The sequence below is a fragment of the Octopus sinensis genome, linkage group LG12, assembly GCF_006345805.1.
Source record: "Octopus sinensis linkage group LG12, ASM634580v1, whole genome shotgun sequence".
NCBI classification, from domain to species: Eukaryota; Metazoa; Mollusca; class Cephalopoda; order Octopoda; family Octopodidae; genus Octopus; species Octopus sinensis.
Genome location: NC_043008.1, coordinates 49,951,050 through 49,973,549, shown reverse-complemented (window position 1 = coordinate 49,973,549; position 22,500 = coordinate 49,951,050). Strand labels below are relative to the sequence as shown.

Sequence of the window (22,500 nt, the reverse complement as noted above, 5' to 3'; positions counted from 1 at the left end):
TGAATGAAATACCCCTGTTTCCAAAGGTGAATTATTCAAACCCCAAAGAATCCCTCTCAACACATGGCTATGATGCTCCCCCACTACTTTTGCTCATGATCAGAGATGCACAAATAGTCAGCCACTAAGGGACATGCTCAACTGGTTACGGTCAAACAACTGACAAGCAAATCTGTGGTATTGAGCAGAATATTTGCTGTAGCCCATCTTTTATACCAAGACAAAACAATGTACATGATAACACTTCCAATCAGTTAAGATCAGCAGCCATGAGAGCCACTGCCTGGTACTGTATCAGGGCATTTATTATTATCATTATTGTTATTGTTGTTGTTGTTGTTATTATTGTTATTGTTGTTGTTGTTCAAATGCATGCAAATTTAATCAGCAGGTAGTTTATCTTGAGTTTGACGACAATAAAGTCTCTTCAAATCTCAAGAATTTTTCTCCAGTTTCTTACAGAATATAAGATGGTACTTTTCTGCAGGTTGACAGTGAAAGTTTCAGTTCCATTTTCTTTCTGTCTTTCAGATGGCATTTTGGGTATTGTGCCAGATGCACTGTTGTTGATGTTATTGTTTTTGTTATTATTATTATTATTGTTATTATTGTTGTTGTTGTTGTTGTTGTTATTATTATTATTATTCAGTAGTTCTATTTTTATATCTTGCTTTCACTTCACTACCGAGCGCAGCTCTGGGTGCCTTGGGTATGTGCTGTTGTTAGCTGTTAATCTCTTATGGTATTGAAAGTGTTTTGCGTAGGATGTGTGCAGTGCCCAGTAGTGCAATTTTTTGTATGTTGTATATATTTGTAAGTCCTGGTGGTGGTGGTGGTGTTGTTGTTGTTGTTGTTGTTGTTGTTGTTGCTGTTGCTGTTGCTGTTGTTGTTGTTGTTATTATTATTATTATCATTATTATTATTATTATTCACTGCATTTCAGAAAACCAGTATGCCAGAGTCCTTGAGTAAATTATTCAAAGTGGTATGTATATAAATTTTTTTTTTGTGGTATGTAAAAACTCAAGTTGAAAATAACACAAAACAACAGAAAAACAACAAAAATCCAACCATATTAACATTTGTCCATTCCTCAAGCTGGTTATTCTGTCATTATCAAACTGGTCTCTTATTGAAATATAGGGGGGGGGGTATTGTTGTTGTTCTGTAACTCTCATGAAGTTGCATGGCTCAGCGGTTAGAGCGTTGTGAGTTCAATTCCTGGACTGGGCCGTGTGTTGTGTTCTTGAGCAAGACACTTTATTTCATGTTGCTCCAGTTCACTCAGCTGTAGAAATGAGTTGCGACATCACTGGTGCCAAGCTGTATCATCTTTTACCTTTCCCTTAGATAATATCAGGGCTGATAGATAAAGTGCCAGTCCATTGTCGTGGATTGGAAGAATGGCTAGTGTTGGGTGCCAGTGTTTCACATTCTGAGTTCCAATTCCACCAGGGTACAAGGGGTCAGAGCTATTAATCATCTGATCATGAGAGTACCTTGTTCAAAATACAACTAGCCAAGCATGGATAGGTGGGCCTATAACCTAAACAGATCAGTTTGCAATGGCATGTGGAGGCTTTCATCCAGTTATGGATAAGCAATAACTGAATAGAAGTACGATATCATCAAATATTTTTGTTTTTTTAAGCTGGTGTGATTTGATAGAGATTTAACTGTTATTTTTAGCATTTTGAATAACCATGTAGAAGCTCCCTCAATTGTGATTTTAAGTTCTTGAGGCAATAACAACTGAAGCATGCACAGATGGTTTGGCTACAGTAGTTGTTGTCACTCTATATATAACACAGGTGATGTAGTGGTGTGCATTCTGATCCAGTGTAGTTGCATGACATGCTGCGTAGTAGTCTAGGGATGAGGTATATTCCTCCTTGCTCAGGATTTTCCTGTTGTTCTTTAGCTTCAGGTGTGCTCTCATCAAGCAGACTTGTGAGGCTTTCCAGCCATAACTCTCCAGTCTGTTCAGACACAGTTCATCCCAGACTGCATTATCCAAAGTGTCCTTTGCTTGTCATTTTCTTGAACAGTTACAGGTGATATGGGGGGACTTAACTGTTATTTCTAGCATGTGTGTGAGCTTTTAATGGTTCTCCCATTGGTTTTCTATAGTTCTGGCTGTTGTTTCATCCCAGTCCAAACTTTGATGAAAAGCATTCCAGCCATGACCATCTCGTCTTCTCAAACATAGTTTACCTCAAACTTCACTCACTGTCCAATATCTTCTTCTTCTGGCAGAATGTGATTTGACTGAGGGATTTAGTTGCTATTTTTAGCATGTTGTGTGACCATATAAAAGCTTCCCCTCCCCTTGGATCTAGTCTTCACCTGAATGTTTTGGTGGTGACCATAGTAGAGGTGGTCACAGTTGGCATCATGATAATTACTATTCCCTCGGTTTTGCCTCTACCTAGTTGATTAGAAGACCATTTGATTGAAACCTTGGTTCGGATATGTATTTCTGTTTACTTTACATAACACACACACACACACACACAACACACACACACACACGTAATAGACTCTACACACAACTAACTCTGAGGTGTATTGAGCACTTCTATGCTTTTGTATCACACATACATTGAAACACGCGTAAGTGAATCTTTAGCTTTAAATGGTTAAATAAACTGAACGTGTGTGTGTGTGTGTGTATGTGTGTGTGTGTGTGTGCGTGTGTGTGGATATGGATATATTGTATATAGAAAGGATTATGATCCAAGCTGTCCTCATCTTGTAATGAAACATGTGTAACTAAAGTACCATAAATTCCAGTCTTTGTTTTAATGTATATTTATAATATATGCACACACATACACATGATGTGTGTATATATAAGAGAGTGGGGGGAGGGAAATAAAAGTGATGTTGCTGCAAGCCAGTGGTTCCCTGAAGATGTGACATAGTATTTGTGCTTTGCCATGGGCACAGATATTAAAATTTCATATTTAATATAATGCGAAAAATACAAATTTAAAATTTTCATAGCTTAATTTATTAAATGAATCTTGTTTTGAATAATTGTCTCAAGTTTAAAGTATTTATAATTATAGACTAAAATATATGAAAGTGTGTATAGGCTAAAACAATATGAGTGAATGTATAGGCTAAAATATATGACATAATGTATAGGCTAAAATATATGACATAATGTATAGGCTAAAATATATGACATAATGTATAGGCTAAAATATATGACATAATGTATAGGCTAAAATATATGACATAATGTATAGGCTAAAATATATGACATAATGTATAGGCTAAAATATATGACATAATGTATAGGCTAAAATATGACATAATGTATAGGCTAAAATATATGACATAATGTATAGGCTAAAATATGACATAATGTATAGGCTAAAATATATGACATAATGTATAGGCTAAAATATATGACATAATGTATAGGCTAAAATGTATTATCTTCTTTCAGTGGTGTGCATAAAATGTGTCAAAAACTATTTTTTCTTACTCTAAAGATGAATTGTAATTAAAAGAAATTAATTGGGGAACCATTAACAAAGACAAATGTGTATTTAACTTATTAATAAATATTAATTAATTAATTATAACCTTTTTACTAATCATTGTTTCTTTTCCTTCTTTCTTCTTCCTCCTCACTTTTGCTTTTCTTTTCTTCCTCTCTTCCTCTCTTTCCTTCTTGCTTTCTTTTCTTTTCGCTTTTACCAATTTTCCTGAATGTTTGACTTTTCTTTCTTTTTCTTTGTTCTTTTTCTTATTTTTTTTTCACTTTTCTTTTTCTTATTCACCTTTATCTGTTTATATTTCTTTATTCTCCATCTTCATTCTTTTTCCTCTTCCTCCTCCTCCTCCTCCTCTTCTTTCTCCTGTGCCTCTCTCTCTCCTCCTCTTCTTTCTCACCCTCCTCTTCGCAGCCTTTTAAACAGAATCGAAAATCTGTCCACCAAGAAGACGTAAAGGTAAGCCGTCTTTAGACTAGAAGGAATAGAGGCATAGCATATAAAGTAATTAGCTTCTTAATGATCTAACTCTGGGTATTCAGGTTCAATTCCTGACTGAAGCTTTTCAAACCTTGGGAAAGGCATCAATAGAGCTGCTCTCCTTTCAGCTCTCCCTGAAGTGTTTAGGGGTGGGGGTGTTTAAACTTTCCACCCCTATACCTCCCCAAGCTTACAAAAGCTTGAGCAACATACTTCATTATATTCATGGTTATCCATTAATCCTTAGTCTTTTGTTACTGTCCAATTGCAATATTAATTCTTGGTATTAGGGATGGGATGGGATGATGAGGATCCTCCTGCTTCTTCACTCTGGTTCCTCGATGCAATGACATGGAGAACCAGAAAGAGTTGACAGTCGTTAACTCCTGGGTGATTTCTGATTGAGCAGATCTGTGATCAAAAGTCTTCTAGCTGTGACCATACTTAGATGTTTCTTACATGTATTTTAGAAGTGTTTCTTGTAACTAAGATATGTCTTAGATGTATCTGAGATGTGTCTTACCTGTGTCTACTATGTCTGACATATATCTGAGATGTGTCTCTTACATGTGTCTTACAAATGTCTCATTTATGTTTGAGATATGTCTCTGGTGTATCTGAGATGTGTCTCGTGTCTTAAACAACACCATGTCATGCATATGCCTGAGATGTGTCTTACATATGTCTTGCACATGTCTCAACGTGGCTGAGATATGTCTATGGCGTGTTTAAGATGAGTCTTATCATGTGTCTTTGACATGTCTGAAATGTGTCTTTAGTGTATATTAAATGTGTTTTACATATGTCCTAGATATTGTAGGCATTTCATGTGACTGGGAAGTGTCTTAAATATGTCTTAGATATGTTTATGTATGTCTCACTTGTAACTAAAATATAACAATTGATGTGTCTTAGATGTGTTATACTTGTATCACACGTGTGTCACAGCTGTGTCTTTGGTGTGTCTTACATCCACAGCAATCAAACATAAGTAGCATTCTGTATGAAATTGTACCTCATTCGAGGTACCACAGCGAAACAAACACACAGGTACATGTACTTGCTGTAACATACGTGTACATATGTATGTTTAGTTGAACTTACACATGTGTATACACATACATGTATATACATGTATTTATATAGACACACATAAACATGTGCATATATTTACATATGTACATACACACACACGCGCACACAAATATATATATGTAGTAGAAATATAGAAAATCCTTAGTGCCATATAGTATATATTTGAAGAAATGAATAAGAATGACGTTTGTGATAATTTTTCCCACTTTAAAGATTAAAGGTTTACAGATTGTAAAGGGGTAAAAAATGATCTGAAATGTCATTTTTATTCATTTTTTTTTTCAAATATATAGTTTCATACAAAAATTTAACTACTTCTGAGTATGAATATAAAAAAAACTGCACCCTGCTACCCAGCTATGTTGAGCCAGTGTGACCAGAGTAAGCACATCAGACCAGTATGATCTCAAGCTTAAATTCCTGGTGTACACATCAGACATTTGTTGGTGGAGAGAACATGCTGAGGCCATTGTTCTGCAGTGGACCAAACATAGCCAGTCCAATCCAACCCAATCCAATCCAATCCAGTCCAATCCAATATGAACATATTGTATTATTATGCATGCCCCTATACATACATACTTACTCAAAGTACATATACTAACTCATAGATACTTACACTAACACACATTATTGTAAACTCATACACTGTCTACTAATCCATGTGCCTTGCCTTGATGGTTGTCTTTGTTACCATACATTGTGCAATTGTTGGGAAATATGCATTTGTAAGTCTGTTCATTATGCACATCTGTGCATCTGTTGATTTATCGTAAACAATTCTGATTAATTCACATTTGCACATCTGTTGGCTCAAATTGAGGGTTCAGTTATTAACCCTTTTCCTGTGGGAATCAGATACATCCAATCGATTTTTCTTTACCCTTAACTGCGGAAAGCAGTTTTATAATCCAATCTGTCTTTTGTTGAAGAATGACATCAGCCATTAGCAACAGAAGCAACCTTTGTCATGATTATTAATTTGCATATCCACCTCAACTTGGAATGTGTATTGAATACCATAGACTGTGGTACTCATTGCGAGAAATCATCTCGTATTGACATTAAGTGTTAAAAAAACACAGACTACACCAGCAGATGAAATTTCATCAGTATCACATAATTTCAGTGTCGTTTGTACCTCATCAGCAGAAGATACCCTACCACCAAATGCCAGATTGAAATTCCATCAAACTGATATAATTTAACACCGACTAAACAGTCAGTGATGTTGCATAAAGCTGGCAGGTTGTGTATAACTTAGCTGTTAGTGACACAAACAGTCTTTGTAATGAATATTAATCAGCACATCCTACTTAACTTGGCTATGTTGTTTTGAATGCTGTTGAGATAATATCAAGTTTATTGAGACAACGTAACTTCTATTGTTTTTTTTTGTTTTTGTTTTTTTTTGGTAGTTATTTAATGTCATTAGTGGAATAGCCATGGAATCTAATTTTGCAGTGATAGGGTTAAATATTAATTCTGGTCGTCCATTCATTTGTACACCTATTTATTAGTTTTAAAAACTTTTAATTTAGAATAGAAAACAACTCTTGACATTCCATGTTTTAAATTTTCATTTTCTTCATTTATTTTTTTCTCTTTCCTTTTGTCAGGATAAAGACAAAGAAAGAAGTCTACTGAATGAGCAGATAAATTGGGAAGGGTGTCAGATTGATCCAGCACCTTTCCAGTTGGTAGAGAAGACATCTTTACATAAGGTCAGTAATTAATGCAGTTAACAGGATTTGTTAACCCTTTAGCATTCAGATTACTCTGTCAAATATAATATGTAAAAAGCATCCACTACACTCTCGGAGTGGTTGGCGTTAGGAAGGGCATCCAGCTGTAGAAACTCTGCCAGATCAAGATTGGAGTCTGGTGCAGCCATCTGGTTTGCCAGCCCTCAGTGAAAATCGTCCAACCCATGCTAGCATGGAAAGCGGATGTTAAACGATGATGATGATGATTGATTGTAATTAATCATGTATTGTCTTGGGGCTTCACGATTTCAATGACGTGATTATTTACTTTTACTATGACATTGTAGAGTAGGTGTGAGATGTTGGATATGGTTTGTTGGAACATCAGGGAGACAGAATATTTTGACTGGATGTGGCCAGTTTAAATGCTTAAGGGTTAAAATGATGTTACCCTTATGGGAATCGGTACAGTCATGGAATTGGTTTCGTTTCAGAATGTTCTGGTTGTTTTTGTTCCAATTCAGACCTGTTTAAACAAACTCGTGATCAAAGACGTTCCAGCCATGACCATTCTGTATTATTGTATGTAGAGGACTACTTTTGTCTAATTTGTCCTCTTCTTTTTCAAAATATTAAGCTATAATTTGAGGAAGGTTTAGCTGCTGTGTTCCTAGTATTTCAATCAGCCATGGAGTGATTCCATGTCAGACTGTCAATATGTGTTCCATGACAGTGAACTGGCAGAATGCTTAGTGGCATTATATTTATCTTTAGATACTGAGTTCAAACTCCACCGAAGTAATTGATTTACTTCCTTGCTGTCCTTGTACCATAATTTGAAACCAATGTGTACACTGTCGTATAAAGATGGCCTTAACAAGATTTGAACTGAGAACATAAGAGAGACGACTGCGCTGGTATGATCATGTGGTGAAAATGGATGAGGATAGCTGTGTGAAAAAGTACCACACCCCAGCAGTTGAGGGAACCTGTGGAAGAGGTAGATCCAGGAAGACCTGGGATGAGGTGGTGACTAGTGGTAACCGAGGCAATGACTATTGACCGAGACCTTTGGAAATATGTTGTGCTTGAGAAGACCTGGTAAGCCAAGTGAGACCATAACCTGTGGCCTATGCCAGGAGTGTAACCAGCCCACTTATGCATACCTTTCCTTCATTGGACACTAAACTCTGCTTGCAAAGACCTGTTGAAGCAAGTTAAACGGTGATGATGATGATTGGAAACAAGGGACTTTAATTGTATAATGCTAACGTTTTGTTTATAACTATCTTGTGATGTTAAGACAAGGAGAGATTCATGCGCACACACACTCACACACACATATACATACATTCAGGGTTGGCCAAAAGTCACCTGACAGTAAATCAAAACCCATTTAATTCCAAGATTAAAACAAAAGATTATTTCACATGAGACTTTGCTAATAAATAGGCAAATGTTGCAAAAAAAAAAAAAACAGTGATTTTAATTCACAGCATTCGATTATTAAGCATTCATAATTGGAGTGAATAAATAAAATTGAATAATAAATATTTATGGAATTTTGATTTACAGTTGGGTGACTTTTGGCCAACCCTTATATGTTAATGGATGTATTAACTAATCTGGTATTTCATGTAAAAGAGGAAACGAAATTTAAGGTTAATATTGTTTTTTTCTCTCTTATTTCTTGCAGGTCCATTCTTTATTTTCACTATTAGGTCTCAGTCATGCGTTTGTAACCAATATTGGTAAACTAGTTGGTGTCGTTGGATTAAAAGAGGTAAATATTACCAATACCAAGGTGGTTTTTTTTATATCATAAATTGTCGTCTTCTGTTAATACCTGTTGATTCTAACATGTTTTATTTGGGGGTCACACAAATCACACTTAATAACCTACCTTTTTTTTTCACCTTAATGTTTCTGCAAAACATTATTTCTGGTTTAAAGATTTTGGAAAGGTCCAGTAATACGCACACTTAGTGTTTACTATTGGAAGGAAGAGTACTTGGTACCATACTGTTTGTATTTTGGTTGAGTCAGTCTTTTACTACTCTGAATTACACCTGTGGAGGCACAGGGTTTTCCGATAAGTTTTGATTAAAGAAAGTTATAATAAACTTGAAGACGTTGTACACCAGCAGGTGAAATTCAGAGTAGCAAGAGACTGACTCAATCAAAATACATACATACATACCTACATACATACATTGCCTATGGCCATTTTAGTGTGGCTGTTGTCTAAGAGACAATGATATTGCCATTTAACCCCAGGAAGACATTTCCTCCAGGTGGTTTATTCAGGGGGCTTCTCACACGCAATATTTATTACAAGTGGGCAATAACTCCTGCCACTCTGGCTTCAAGACCACTAGTGTGTGTCTGTATATATATATATATACGTCTGCTGAGTGGTTGGTGTTTGTAAGGGCATCCAGCTGTGAAAATCCTGCCAAAACAGTCACAGAAGTCTGGTGCAGGCTTCAGCCTCGGCCGGCTCTTGTAGTATCATGCCACTCATGCTAGCATGGAGCATGGACATTAAATGATGATAATAAGATATATATATATATATATGTATCGTAATTGTGGCTATTTGCCATTTGCATGATCTTCGAATATTGGGCCTCACAAAGGCAATGACTAGTGACTGAGACCTTTGGAGATATGCTGTGCTTGAGAAGACTCATCAAGCCAAGTGAAATTGTAGCCATGGCCATTTTGCCAGTGTCATGGAAATGGTGTTGGTGGCGTGTAAAAAGCATCCATCACACCCTCGGAGTGGTCTGTGTTAGGAAGGGCATCCAGCCGTAGAAACCTGGCACAGCCTCTCCAGCTGACCAGTTCCAGTCAAGCCGTCCAACCCATATCAGCATAGAAAGTGGACATTAAATGTTGCTGACAATATATAATAGTGTGTAAGGCGGCAAGTTGGCAGAAATGTTAGCACGCCAGGCAAAATGCTTAACAATATTTCATCTGTCTTTACGTTCTGAGTTCAAATTTGGCCAAGATCGACTTTGCCTTTCATCCTTTTGGGGGTTGATAAATTAAGTACCAGTTGCGTACTGGGGTCAATCTAATCAACTGCCCCACCCCCAACTCCCCAAAAATTTCAGGCTTTGTGCCTAGAGTAGAAAAGAATATATAGTAGTATGTACTGTCTTATAACTTACTATGGCTCAACAACTGTTGTAATTTTGTAGCCAGTCAAGGTATTTATAGCAGTGATGTTGACTTAAGTACCACATGTACCCCTCTTTGTACCCTTACTGTTGTTACAGACATAAGCAGATATTAATCTCTTCGAATTATTGTTGTGTTTCAGTTACGTAACTCGATCCAGGGCCAAATAGACGCACAAGCTAAATACAAGGCATCTGGCAGGCATGATGCTGACAGCAGCGAGGAGGACAATGATGACCCAGCCCAGTTGGAGGTTGTGCGCGAAAATGGCCATCGAGAGACATTCACACTAGTCAAGAGGGAGATTGCAGAGGAGACGGTTTGAAACGAAAGGATGTGGTGAAACGTGTCTTGGTTTCCTGGTTAACAAATACTGGAATGTGTGTGTGTGTGTGCGTGTGTGTGTGTAAGCATACGTGTTTGTCTGCTTTGGCATTCTCTCTCTCTGTCTCTGGAATCACATTTGTACAAAATCTTCAAAAAAGGAAGAGAGAAAAAAAGACCAAAGGATAAAGGAAAAGAAAAACAAAGCTTTGTTCAGATGACAGCATCTGGCAAGGAATTCCTCTCTCGGGGCCCAAATAACCATCATCACCATCAATACCTTCACCACCATTAACTCCACCACCACCACCACCACCCCACCACCACCACCCACTACCATTACTTACAAAAGAACAATTACAGTTTCCATGACTCCACCGCAACAAGGTTCTGAGGTTCTACTATATATATATACATATATATATATATGTGTATATGTATGTATGTGTTTTACATCATATTTCACACACCATGGCTCACTCAGTCCTGCTCTCACACTCAACTCATACTGTAAAGCAAGTAAAAAAAAAAAAGAGAGTGAAACAGACAATTTTAACCTCCCCTCCACCCCACCCCATCCCGGTCATCATCATCATCATCATCATCTTCATTTTTCTTCCAACCATAGACCACCGTCCATCTTAGACATTCGCCTCCGTTGCTGCTATACTCTGTGGTTCTTAACAGCACTGATGCCAGTCTAAACAACTCTTGATGCTTCCTTCAGACAATAAAGAACAAAACACAAACACAAAACAATTTACATATTTTTGTTTTTGTATTTTTTCCTTTTCTGTTACTCCCCTCCCACCACCACCAAATGCTTCCAAACTGAATGTTTTTAAAAACAACATTTCAAACAAATTTTCCTATCATTTTTTTTATTTCTCTTTTTATTCTTTTCATCTTGACCTCCATTTATTATCAAAATTTTCGTTCCACTTCAGACTTCAGGTAATCGACAATTTCAGTTGGTTCCTATTGGAAACGGATTGTTTTTGATTTTTTTTAAAGAATTTTGATCTCTTCAGTAAATGAAATATCAGAAAAAAAAAAAGAAAAAATGAAAAAAAAAATGCTGTGCAATATTTTATTTAATTGCATCATTTTATATTTTGAGTTCAAATCATGCCAAGGTCGCCTTTGTCTCTTTTATATTTACAGAGCTTTGATAGAATAAGTAAATACCAGATAAGTTCTGACAAATGATGATCTAATCAATTGCTCCAGTCCTTCTGCCAAATTTTGACCAATATCATCATCATCATTATGAAACATTCATTGTGGAGATAGTTTGAAGGCAAGTTGGAAGTCCAATGGTGATGGGAACAGGCAAAGGGTGTTGCTGGAAGTTTCTAGCTGGAGTCTCACACACAGGCAGCACAAAGGGTGATGGCCATCACTTCATAGAATCCAAAAGTACCCACAAGATTTGTGTCCTCCCTTGTGTGGCAAGCAGTCCTGTCTAGTTGTAACACTGCTTCTCCTTGATATTGGAGGTGGGGATGACAAAAGGAGCCTTAAAAAAAGTGTTGCCTTCAATAAGATTGCCATTGACTGCAGATGTCTAGCCATCCAGTTTGTTGCAGTTGAGATAAAGATAAGAAAAATAAAAGAAATGTGCTGATCTTTGGCTGTTGAAATGTAGGAACTTTACAAGACAGCAAAGATGGTCTGGAATGGAAAACAGCACTAATTGCAAAAGTAATCAGCTCCTATGATATTGATATTGTTGTTCTTAGTGAAACCAGGCTTGCAGACATTGATGAATTAGAAGTTGGAAATGGCTTCACAATTTTTTCAGCAGAAAGCTGGCAGATGAACCAAGAATTCGTGATTTTGGCTTTGCAATTAAATTGATTCTACTTTGCAAGTTGCCATCCATCTTTCAAGCTGTTGATGAGTGTCTCATGACATTCCATACACCCAAACGTAATTCCTCAACTATGCACATTATCAGTACATATGCACCTACTTTACAGCATCTGAACAAAAACACAACTTCTTCTATTCCAAGTTGTCAGTAAAATTCCATTTTATGACAGTCATACTGATGGGTGATTTTAACGACAGAATAGAAAACAAACTCACAGCTTGGTCAAGAGTAATAGGAAAGCATGGAACAGGAACGATGAATGAAAGCAGTCCTTTTGGGTGCTGTTCTTTTGTTAACTGTTTGGTCTAACAATCAGAAATACGGTATTTCAGCAGACAGATAAATATAAAAACACCTAGAAGCATCACTGGTCTGGCAACTGGTGCATGCTTGACTATACCATCATGAAGAGCAAAGGTTGCAGTGATTTCAGATTAACCAGAGCTCACAAAACACCTGAGCATTACTTGGATTACAGAATGGTTTGCAGTAAGGTGTTTGTTAAACCAAATGCAAAAAGGCCACTGAGATCCACTATACCTCTGAGAATAAATGTGTCTTCTTTAAAAAAAATCCAAAAACAACAAGAAATTTTGAAATACATTTAAATTCAAAGCTTGAGAGAATGTAGAGGAAAGCTACGATCCTGATGTTTTGTGGCAAAATATTTGTGACAGCATCAAATCATCTGCTGAAGAAGTTCTAGGATTTGGCAAATCCTAGAATTGGTTTGATGAGAATGATTCTCAAATCAAACCTCTCTTAGAAATTATGCACAAAAGACACAAGGCAGAGATCAGAAACAAATACACACCATCACTCAGATCCCTATATATCTCCTTTAAGAAAACTACTCAGAAAAAAAACTGTAGGAGATGGAAAATTTTTGATGGGCAAAAAATGCCCAAGAATTGGAAGAGGGTGTTAACTTGCACAACTTGAGACCATTGAATGGCAATCTGAAAGGTGTTTTTGGTCCAAAAAAGGGTGGCATAGGACCTATTCTTTCTAACAATGGGTTAAAACTTTTAAATAGCAAAGATGAAATTCTGAACAGATGGGCTGACCTTTAAATCTGTATTAAATCAAGAATCCACTACTAATCCTGAAGTGATCAATGAAATCCTTCAGAGGCCTATAACTGAGGGACTAATGGGATCCTTCTTTGGAAGAGATAAGTACTGCTATTAAAAAAGCTTTCCATTGTTTAAAGCTCCTGGACAAGATGGTATTGCCATAGAGGTATAAAGGTATGGGGATAAACAATTTGTAAGAAAGCTGTGCAAATTGATCTGTTTGATCTGGGGAAACTGGATCTGTTCCACAACAGATGCATCTATAATACACTTATAAAAAACAAGGGGAGGAAGGGTGTATGTAATAATCACAGGGGAATAAGCATGTTGTACATAGCTAGAAACTACAATCGACCCAATGACTAGATAATATGAATTATAAAACCTATAGCTTTTTTTGGCCATTACCTCATCGACTCAAAAACTGCATTGTCTCCCTTGCCTAGAGTTTACTTCCACTCCCACCTCTACCCCACTGGAACCATAACTGTTGAGTTTTGTGCGAATCTTAAATCTTAACCCTTTCTGGCCCCTTTACTCTTACCACCACTCCCCCCTCCATCCCTTCCTAATTGTGAAGTTTTTCTGTTCCCTTTCTGGAATAGACTGCATTTTCCCTTTTTATGGTTTGTCTTGCTCAAAGAAGGAGGAGGAGGAGCAGCAGTGCCCGTAGCCCCTTTCAGGGCTTCTTGAAGGGGGAGAGGAAGGAGACAAAGAAATTAAAACTTGTAGGTTGCTACAGTAGAGAGCAACACACAGAGATCATATTGTCCTCAGTACTAGAAACATGGTTCAAACTCTTGCTGCAGGCTACCCTACCCAAGGGTCAGACAGCAGTGTTAAATCAGGTAATGGACTGGCCCCTATCACCTGGAAATAACCAATTAGCTTCATACCATAAATCTGTATATTCAGGGTTGACCTAAAAATACAACCACAATCACAACAACATTGTTTAAATGAACAGGCGTCTTTATTAATATCACAATAATATATTTACATTAAACATTTGATAGTCTAAACTTTTTTTTTGAATGTCACCAAAATGCTATAGCAAGAATGTCTGCAATCATTGTCTTCTATTCAGTTCTTGGTTAGTTCCAAAAATGGCTTTTTATTTCTTTCTTCCATAAAAATCTCTTTAAATTAACATCTATGTTTTCTTTCTACTACTACTATTACAATTATCATTATCATTATTATTATCATTATTATTATTATTATTATTATTATTATTATTTAGATGGTGAGCTAGCGGAATCATTAGCGCTTTGGACAAAAATGCTTAGCGGCATTTCTGTTGGGGTTTTATTTTTTCTTCTCTCCTCAGTTCGAATCCCACCAAGGGTAGTTTTGCCTTTCATTCTTTCAGAGTCAATAAAATACAGTACCAGGGTCGATGTAGTCGACTTGCCCCCTCCCCTCAAAATTACTAGCCTTGTGCTAAAATCTAAAAGAATTATTATTATTATTATAGCTTATTACTTATTTCATTTTGAAACTGTGTGTCTTGAAACAACTAAATCTATGAATAATAGCTTATAAATATTGACTTAAAGACCCTTTGGATAGAAAAAGTCAAAGGCTGTTCATGGGACACAAGTCTACAGGTTGTCATGTTTATAGGAGATATCAGTTCATGTCCTATGAACAGCTTTCAACTTTTATTATCCAAAGCGTTTTAAACCCAATATTTATTATTTATAGCTTTATTTGCTTTGAGTCCACTGTTCCAAAATAGAATTATTTCACATTCCCTCAAAGTCGTTATGTTGTCATTTTTTAATGACTGATTCATTAGAATGAGAATAAGTGAAGTTTGCTGAAGAGATATATCTAAATTAATATTAAATTCATTAGTGATGCTTGTGGTACCCTAGAAAATAATATTTTTGTTTTCTTTTGAACGAGTTTATTAGCATTAACCATGGTGTATTATGACAGTCTGTGTGTAATATTAACATCTTTTGCCATGTTATAATTGGGTTAAAATAAAACTGAGACCCAGGAAATTGATTGTGGTCTGTGTCGATAAAAGTTATACAGTGACGTTTGTGAATTTAGATAAGTGTGTGTATGCCTTGAAGAGAGGAGGCTGTTGATGGTTTCAGTGGAGCGAAGAGTTCTGTTGTGAACATGTGACACAGCACTTCTGTTTATAGACAGGGTTGTTACATAAGCGGGCTCTCATCACAAGCTGGCAGTTTTTATGTCCATATCTGTCAATACAAGAGTGATCTGAAAGGACGAAAAAAAAAATCATAGTCAAAACAATATATTAATATTTATCATAATTTTAAAAGGAAACTTATATTTCTATTTATAATTACTTTAAAGGGGAAGGTGGTGACCTGGCCAAAATTCTTAGGGGCATTTCGTCCATCTTTATGTTCTGAGTTCAAATTCTGCCGAGGTCGACTTCACCTGACATGAGATTTGCTGAAATAAGTACCATTTGAGTACTAGCCTCTTCCTTCAAATGTCAGGCCTTGTGACTTTATTAGAAAGAATTATTACTTTAAAGAGCATTTGTTGTATATGAAACTATTCTGAGAACTCAAAGGACTTAGTACATAATAATGGAGAAGATATATTTAATTATTAAAGATTACACATCATACATTTGTTCAAATGTTTCAATAAATCAAAACTTTTATATTAAAGGTAATGGAATGCTCTGAACCAAATTAGAAACAATGACAACTAAAATTTGTGTTCAAGACAAGAATTGACATCTTGAATTTCAATTTTTGAAATGTCATGAAAACTTTATTTAAAATAAAATTCCCAAATGGAGTGATAAATCCAAGCAAATCAGAAATAGGGCTTTTAAGTAAAATTACTTTAGATTAAGATTCTACCCATCATTAAGGAGAGAGTACAATTAGGACTGTGATAAATTATACTCTCTAATGAATTGGTTTATGTGATCCCAAATAAACGAGATATCAAGTTTATTCACAGTTTGATATTACCAATTATTATGTCTCAATGATACCACTTTTGGTAAGTAAAGCTTTAGAATTTGCCTGCTTCAATTTAAAAAAAATCACCTACATCTCTTCAAGTTAAAATTATCTCAGAGCAAATTAAATTGTTTTTTTTTCCATATTAGACAACACTATGAAACCATGTTTCAATGCTTTATCTAAGAAATAATAAATTACAGTTAAATTTTGATTGGCAACATTTGTTGAACAAATACCACAGCATCTTTGATGAATTTCTTGTGGCAATCATCTTTTTATGGAAATATAAAACACAGTGACTCTAGCTGTGAATACACTTCAATGAAATCATTGTTATATTGAGATGATTTGCTATATTTTGTTGGCACAAAAACTTTCCAAATGTTTAATGTAAGCATTGGCAAAGATTCTCCAATTTTAATTGCGATCGTTCGTTTAATTACACAAGTGATTCGGTATGTTCATGTTCCATGGTTTTTATCATGGATACCCCTCCAGTGCAAATGCGATGCATGATCAATGCATGCCTTATTCACTTCGTAACACATCTATAAGTAGCAATGGTTTCCCATTCTTGTTCAGCGGCAGACAGTACCGGCATCCAAGTTTCAAGTGCAGACTCCTTGTGTGATACTCTGACTGTTTCTCTGTTTTATACCTTGTGAAATATCAGTTTATATGTCTAGATGTATATACGGATGGATGGATGGATGAATAATGACAAATCTTCATATGTGGTTCATTACAATACTGAACTAAACATTGAAAAGCAACAACATAAACCATAAATCAGGCAACCAACCAATCTATAAATCAATACTTACCAATTTTGGTCGAGGGCACCCGGCAGCTGTGAAGATTACATTTCTTGGTTTTGGGTGGCATTTCAGTACAGTTGGTTGACGGTTTAAATTTTTATTGAAACATTTTACTTGTCTGGTTTGCTGTCCTTCTCCGCAAGTTGAACTGCACTACAATTCAGAGATATAGACATATATATATACATACAAGGAAGGAAATGCACTGACATAATATATTCACTATTAAACGCCATTCCATTTTTATACCGGTTTCACTTTTAAAAGTTAATCATTGTTTTATGCTTAGTGATGCTATGAATTCTTAACTCAATGTTAATAGTAACTGGAGTGATAATAAATAAAACATTTTGTGTTTTATAATAATAATAATAATAATAAAAATAATAATAAATGCCCTAATGCAGTACCAGGCAGTGGCTCTCATGGCTTCTGATCTTAACTGATTGGAAGTGTTATCAGGTGCATGTTTTGTCTTGGTATAAAAGATAGACTACAGCAAATATTCTGCTCAATACCACAGATTTGCTTGTCAGTTGCTTGACATTAACCATGTTGAGCATGTCCCTTGGTGGCTGACGATATGGGTATCTCTGATCACGAGCAGAAGTAGTTGGGGAACATCATAGCCATGTGTTGAGAGGAATTCTTTGGAGTTTGAATAATTCACCTCTCAACACATAGGTGTTTCATTCAACATCCTTAAACAACCCTTATTCAGGGACCTTTTGAACTGGATGGGCTATTCGACCTGAAGAAAATTCTCACTGGGCCCATCTGCAAGGTCATGTGCTGTTTATCTTGATATGAGATCACCTTGTCCCGCACATATGCCTGGTGTACCCTTATCAGACGGGTAGTCACGATGGGTGTACTGGACTTTGTATAGTTGTACCACAGTGTCACTTTGATGGCATGCACTGTTCTCTCTCACTCAATAATAATAATAAATCAATTGCTAACACATTAATTATACATAATTAAGTGGTCAATATTTTCCAGTGAATAGAATTCCTCATTGATCCACTGGTGTCCAGATTTCCCATCTGTACACTGCTATAAAGAAGAAAAAAAAATTGAATTGGTGATTACATGCATGTTGAATCTATTATGTTTCTCTAAAAGATATTTGCAAGCAGGAAATCTAATTTGCTCTCAGTGTAGTGTCATAGTGTCATTCGTTTTCTTGTAATCTGTCAATTGTGTTTTGTATAATTCTCTTCACATCTTGAATATATAATTTATTAAATCAGGTTTTCAGATGCCCAAGTTTAATTATTGTTTACCTTAAAATATTGTCTTTGTTTAAAATGGAATTCTGATCTTTCGGACAATATAAAGTATATTCCCACACTTTTATCCTCTACATTTTTTAACTATTGACTTTGTTGTCATTGTATATAAGTGTTGACATTTTCTTTAATGATTTTGGTCATCCTTTAACTTTTAGTCTGGTGTGTGTTTGTAAAGCCCAATTCATCCTGGTGTCATTTCCCAACATTGGTATATTTGAAAAATAGCATTACAGGCTTTATTGTTTCTGTAATTGCGAAGAGCAATATAGAGCAACATTTTCAATTCGGATATTTTATTTTGTTTCACCTGTCTTAGAATCCGGGCGTCAATTGTCTTGGCTCATTGTACCCCATCATCTATTATGAACTGTGGATAATATGCACATCAACAAATATCTTTCCATGAGTGTATCTTTAAATTCTCGAAGCCGTATATCCATATTATTTATATTGGGCATTGATGTGTGTGTGTGTGTGTGGGGGGGGACAATAAGTCTTCTCAAATATTAAGAATCTTTCTTAGGATTGTTGCAGGATTGTATTTTTCTTCTGGTTGACATTCAGTCACAGTGTCCAATATATTTTAGTCTTGGAGGCAGAAGTTTCGGTGTTGTGCCAAATGCATTGGCTACCACAGGAATAATTGTCATCTTCGTCTTCCACAGTCTCAGCTAGTTACCTTTTAAGTTCTCCAGGTTCGACATTGTCTTTCATCCTTTCAGAGTTGATAAAATAAATTACCAGTTGAACACCATCACGTAGACATTTCGATTTCGTTTTGGAAGTGAATAAGTCAGTGGCATTGATAAGCTGCAAACACAGCGAAATACGTATCTGCTGCTCTCGTTATACATATCGGGGTGATATCGTTTCACCTAGCTCTAAAGTGTAGTGCGTATTTTAACACTACACGTCTTCAATGAGATTTTTCCTAGACGAAAAACTGCAGCTTTCTGACATTTGAAAAACTCACGTGCGTCAACTATGTGATATTGGTAATGTTTATATTACGGAGCTGTTTCTATTACGGGATCTGAATTTATGATACAAAAGTGATTAGACATGTTCCTTCTCACCCATGTACAAAAGTAAATCAGAAGAATCCGTTTCAATGAAGCTTGCCAAACTCTTTCTCTCTCCTAGCCTGTGTCTCTTCAACACAGGGGCGTTTCGATGTGTATGACTACTTCCATGACATGAAAGACTTTTGAAACGATGGTCCAAAGGGAAGGAAGAAAAAGAGAAAATAAACAGGGGCGTTTCTCAATGTCCTATTTTCCGTAAACACACACATACACATATATTTACACATATACTTACACACATATATATATATATATATAGATATATATTTATATATATATATGTATACACCTATACATATATACATACGTACATATGTATATATAGACACATACAACACATATACGTGTGTGAGTGTATTCGAGTAGTATATCCTTAATTATGGTCATAACCGGTCAGAAAGTTGGTATTGGTTTCGCGTCTGCTATTGCTCTCAGCAATATAGACGGCTCATCAATCATGCTGGCCGAAAGTACATAACCTCTTTAGGCAATACAGACAACATAGAACATACTGACTGGAAGCCCACACAGCCTTTTCACTGTAAAAAGGCAATGTGCTTCTGGCCAGAATGTCTGATGAGTTGTCTATATTTCTGAGTGCAAATGGTAGGTGTGAGGCCAATGGTAACTTTCTGACCATCAAGGATATACGACTTTAATACGTAAATGTATGTATAACTATTCTAAATTTCCTTTAGAACGTGCCTTTTTCTCATGTATGGGAATCTGTCAGATGTGTGTGTGTGTGTGTGTTCACCTTTCATTATTGCATATATACTCATACAGAGTATGTATGTAAGTCACAGAGAAGCTATGTTTATTAAGAACATGCTTGTACGAAAAAAAGGAGACAACCTATTTGAAAGAGAAGAAAAAAATATCAATGTACTGCTGAAAAGTATGATACACTTCAACTGCAAACCACTTAAGCAGTAAGACTCTGAGATAGCAAAGAAATGTCTAAAAGAAAATAAGATTTATTTATTCAACTGACACAGGCAAATGGCACCTGATTACGCAAAAGAGTGGAGATAAGGAGAAAAAAACCCAGAAGTTCACAGAATATTCTTGGATGTGAACATAATGTTAACCCCGAAACCTACGCGCTGAACCAAAATCGTTAATATTGGAGAATTCAACGGTTACCGTTCTGGTATGAGACTGTGAAGTAACCGAGTGTGACCAACTGTAATTATTTATAATAATAGATATTTGCTCTACTTAGGAATTGAGTACTTTTAGTTTGTTCATAATAAAAAATTATAGCTTGAGGAAGAGTGAAACAAAGTGCGAGTGTGTGTGTGTATGCGTACGTGTGTGTGTATGTGTGTGTGTATGAGAGAGAGAGAGAAGGAGAGAGAGAGAGCCTAAAGATTAAGAGAAAGAACCAGGGATGGGGGAAGAGATTTGAAGATTGTATATTTACCTCGCTCCATTCCGTGAGAAACCAGTCTGTATCACATGAAGAAACAACACAGTTTTCTTGAGTAACAGGCTTCTCGTCTTGGCAATTCTCCTCGGAAACAACATGTAGTGAATTGAGGCCGAACTTCTTGAGACAAGCGACCTCTCGGGTCCGTTGTCCCTTACCACAATCAGCAGAACACTAGAACCAAAAGACATTGAAATATTCCGTTACCAACATAAATTCATTTAAGCAATAGTAAGTGAAAATTCGCTACTGGTCGAACACGAGAAATCTTCAGAGGAAGATATCCCGCCAAACAATTGTTTCGGCCCGTTCCGGACCCATCTAATTAGTGACCCCTATATGTCCTTATGTTGTTATAATACCACTTTTAATGGGGATTGCATTCGGAACCTCTGGGTGCTCTTATTGCTGAGCCAAAAAAGGTCCCCGCACGAATTTGCACTGTTGCAAACAAGGGTTCCTTCCTCCTGTGTTTAGTGGTCTGCTGTATTCCGTCTCAGTTACAACTGGCATTCCTTATCGCACATAATCACATTAAGAGACATACTAAGTAACGTTGAATGCTCTATAGGCGTGTACAAGCATATCTAACATATCGTATGCACTCGGACATGGAAAGACATGTGCTGCAGAAATTGCCCCGAAAGAAACAATTCTCCGTATTGACCATATACAGTAATCCCTCGCCATATCGCGGTTCATCTATCGCTCCCTCAGTACATCGTGGTTCACCCATCGCGCATTCAGTACATCGCAGGTTTTTCTGGCTAATATATATAAATTTATATCGTGGACTCCTGCAGGTTTCTGCGGCCAATAGGTATTTATAATTTTTATAATTTAATTATTCCTGTGAGATGTTTTGGAACGTAATACCCACGATAGTCGAGGGATCACTGTTTGTGAAAAATACATCATTGCGCTATGAATGGTGTTATCAAGCAGTAGGACACATGCGTTTCTGCAACGTTGCACGTCATCAGCTATAAGTACCTAGTCATACTTCATAGCCATTAGAAACAGGTTGTTCTTATATCAATTTCAGCTTGTCAAAACTTTGCGCACCCCAATAAATTTATCATTTGCTGACTTAATATGAAAACAACCTGTTTTTGGTGTCTATGAAGGATGACTTGGTGTTCATTGCTGACAACGCGCAAAGATGCAGAAATGCATGCATCCTACGGTCTTGAGGAAGAATAGAATACATTTCCAGCCATGTTATTTCTTTATTGCCCACAAGGGGCTAAACATAGAGGGGACAAACAAGGACATTAAGTCGATTAGATCGACCCCAGTGCGTAACTGGTACTTAATTTATCGACCCCAAAAGGATGAAAGGCAAAGTCGACCTTGGCGGAATTTGAACTCAGAACGTAACGGCAGACGAAATACTGCTAAGCATTTCGCCCGGCGTGTTAACGTTTCTGCTAGCTCGGCGCCATGTTAACTCTGTTACGACCATATAGTCCTTTATGTCTTCTGTTACTCTTTTAAGGCATTTGGTGTGGTTTTGCCTGTTATTTCTAGCAAGCTAAACGACCGTCTATAGGTTCCTCCTTTGTTAGGTAATGGTTTATTATTAAGATATTAACTCTCTCAGACTGAAATTAAAAGCAACGAACTTCTTACCTCACTCCACGCTCCGG

General features: G+C 36.4%; 2 protein-coding genes across 13 annotated transcripts in view; one reads left to right on the top strand and one right to left on the bottom strand.

The window, feature by feature from the left end:
* Positions 1-11,061, top strand: part of LOC115217838 (chloride channel protein 2) — a 211,421-nt gene extending 200,360 nt beyond the window's left edge. For 10 of the 12 annotated variants that reach the window (XM_036507945.1, XM_036507951.1, XM_036507949.1 and 7 more), the window contains 5 exons: positions 944-985; positions 3,921-3,965; positions 6,701-6,805; positions 8,484-8,570; positions 10,119-11,061. In XM_036507945.1, coding sequence (XP_036363838.1) covers positions 944-985; positions 3,921-3,965; positions 6,701-6,805; positions 8,484-8,570; positions 10,119-10,301 — 462 coding nt within the window. In that variant the 3' untranslated portion in view covers positions 10,302-11,061. The remainder of the gene's footprint in view (positions 1-943; positions 986-3,920; positions 3,966-6,700; positions 6,806-8,483; positions 8,571-10,118) is intronic. The other 2 variants (XM_036507950.1, XM_036507954.1) reach the window with 1 other exon arrangement.
* Positions 11,062-14,203: 3,142 nt separating this feature from the next.
* LOC115217908 overlaps positions 14,204-22,500 on the bottom strand; it is a 59,036-nt gene continuing 50,739 nt past the window's right edge. The window contains exons 5-8 of the mRNA XM_029787626.2: positions 22,484-22,500; positions 20,846-21,025; positions 17,046-17,192; positions 14,204-15,490 (exon numbers count right to left, since the gene is read on the bottom strand). The exon at positions 22,484-22,500 is cut by the window's right edge and continues 439 nt beyond it. Coding sequence (XP_029643486.1) covers positions 15,443-15,490; positions 17,046-17,192; positions 20,846-21,025; positions 22,484-22,500 — 392 coding nt within the window. The 3' untranslated portion in view covers positions 14,204-15,442. The remainder of the gene's footprint in view (positions 15,491-17,045; positions 17,193-20,845; positions 21,026-22,483) is intronic.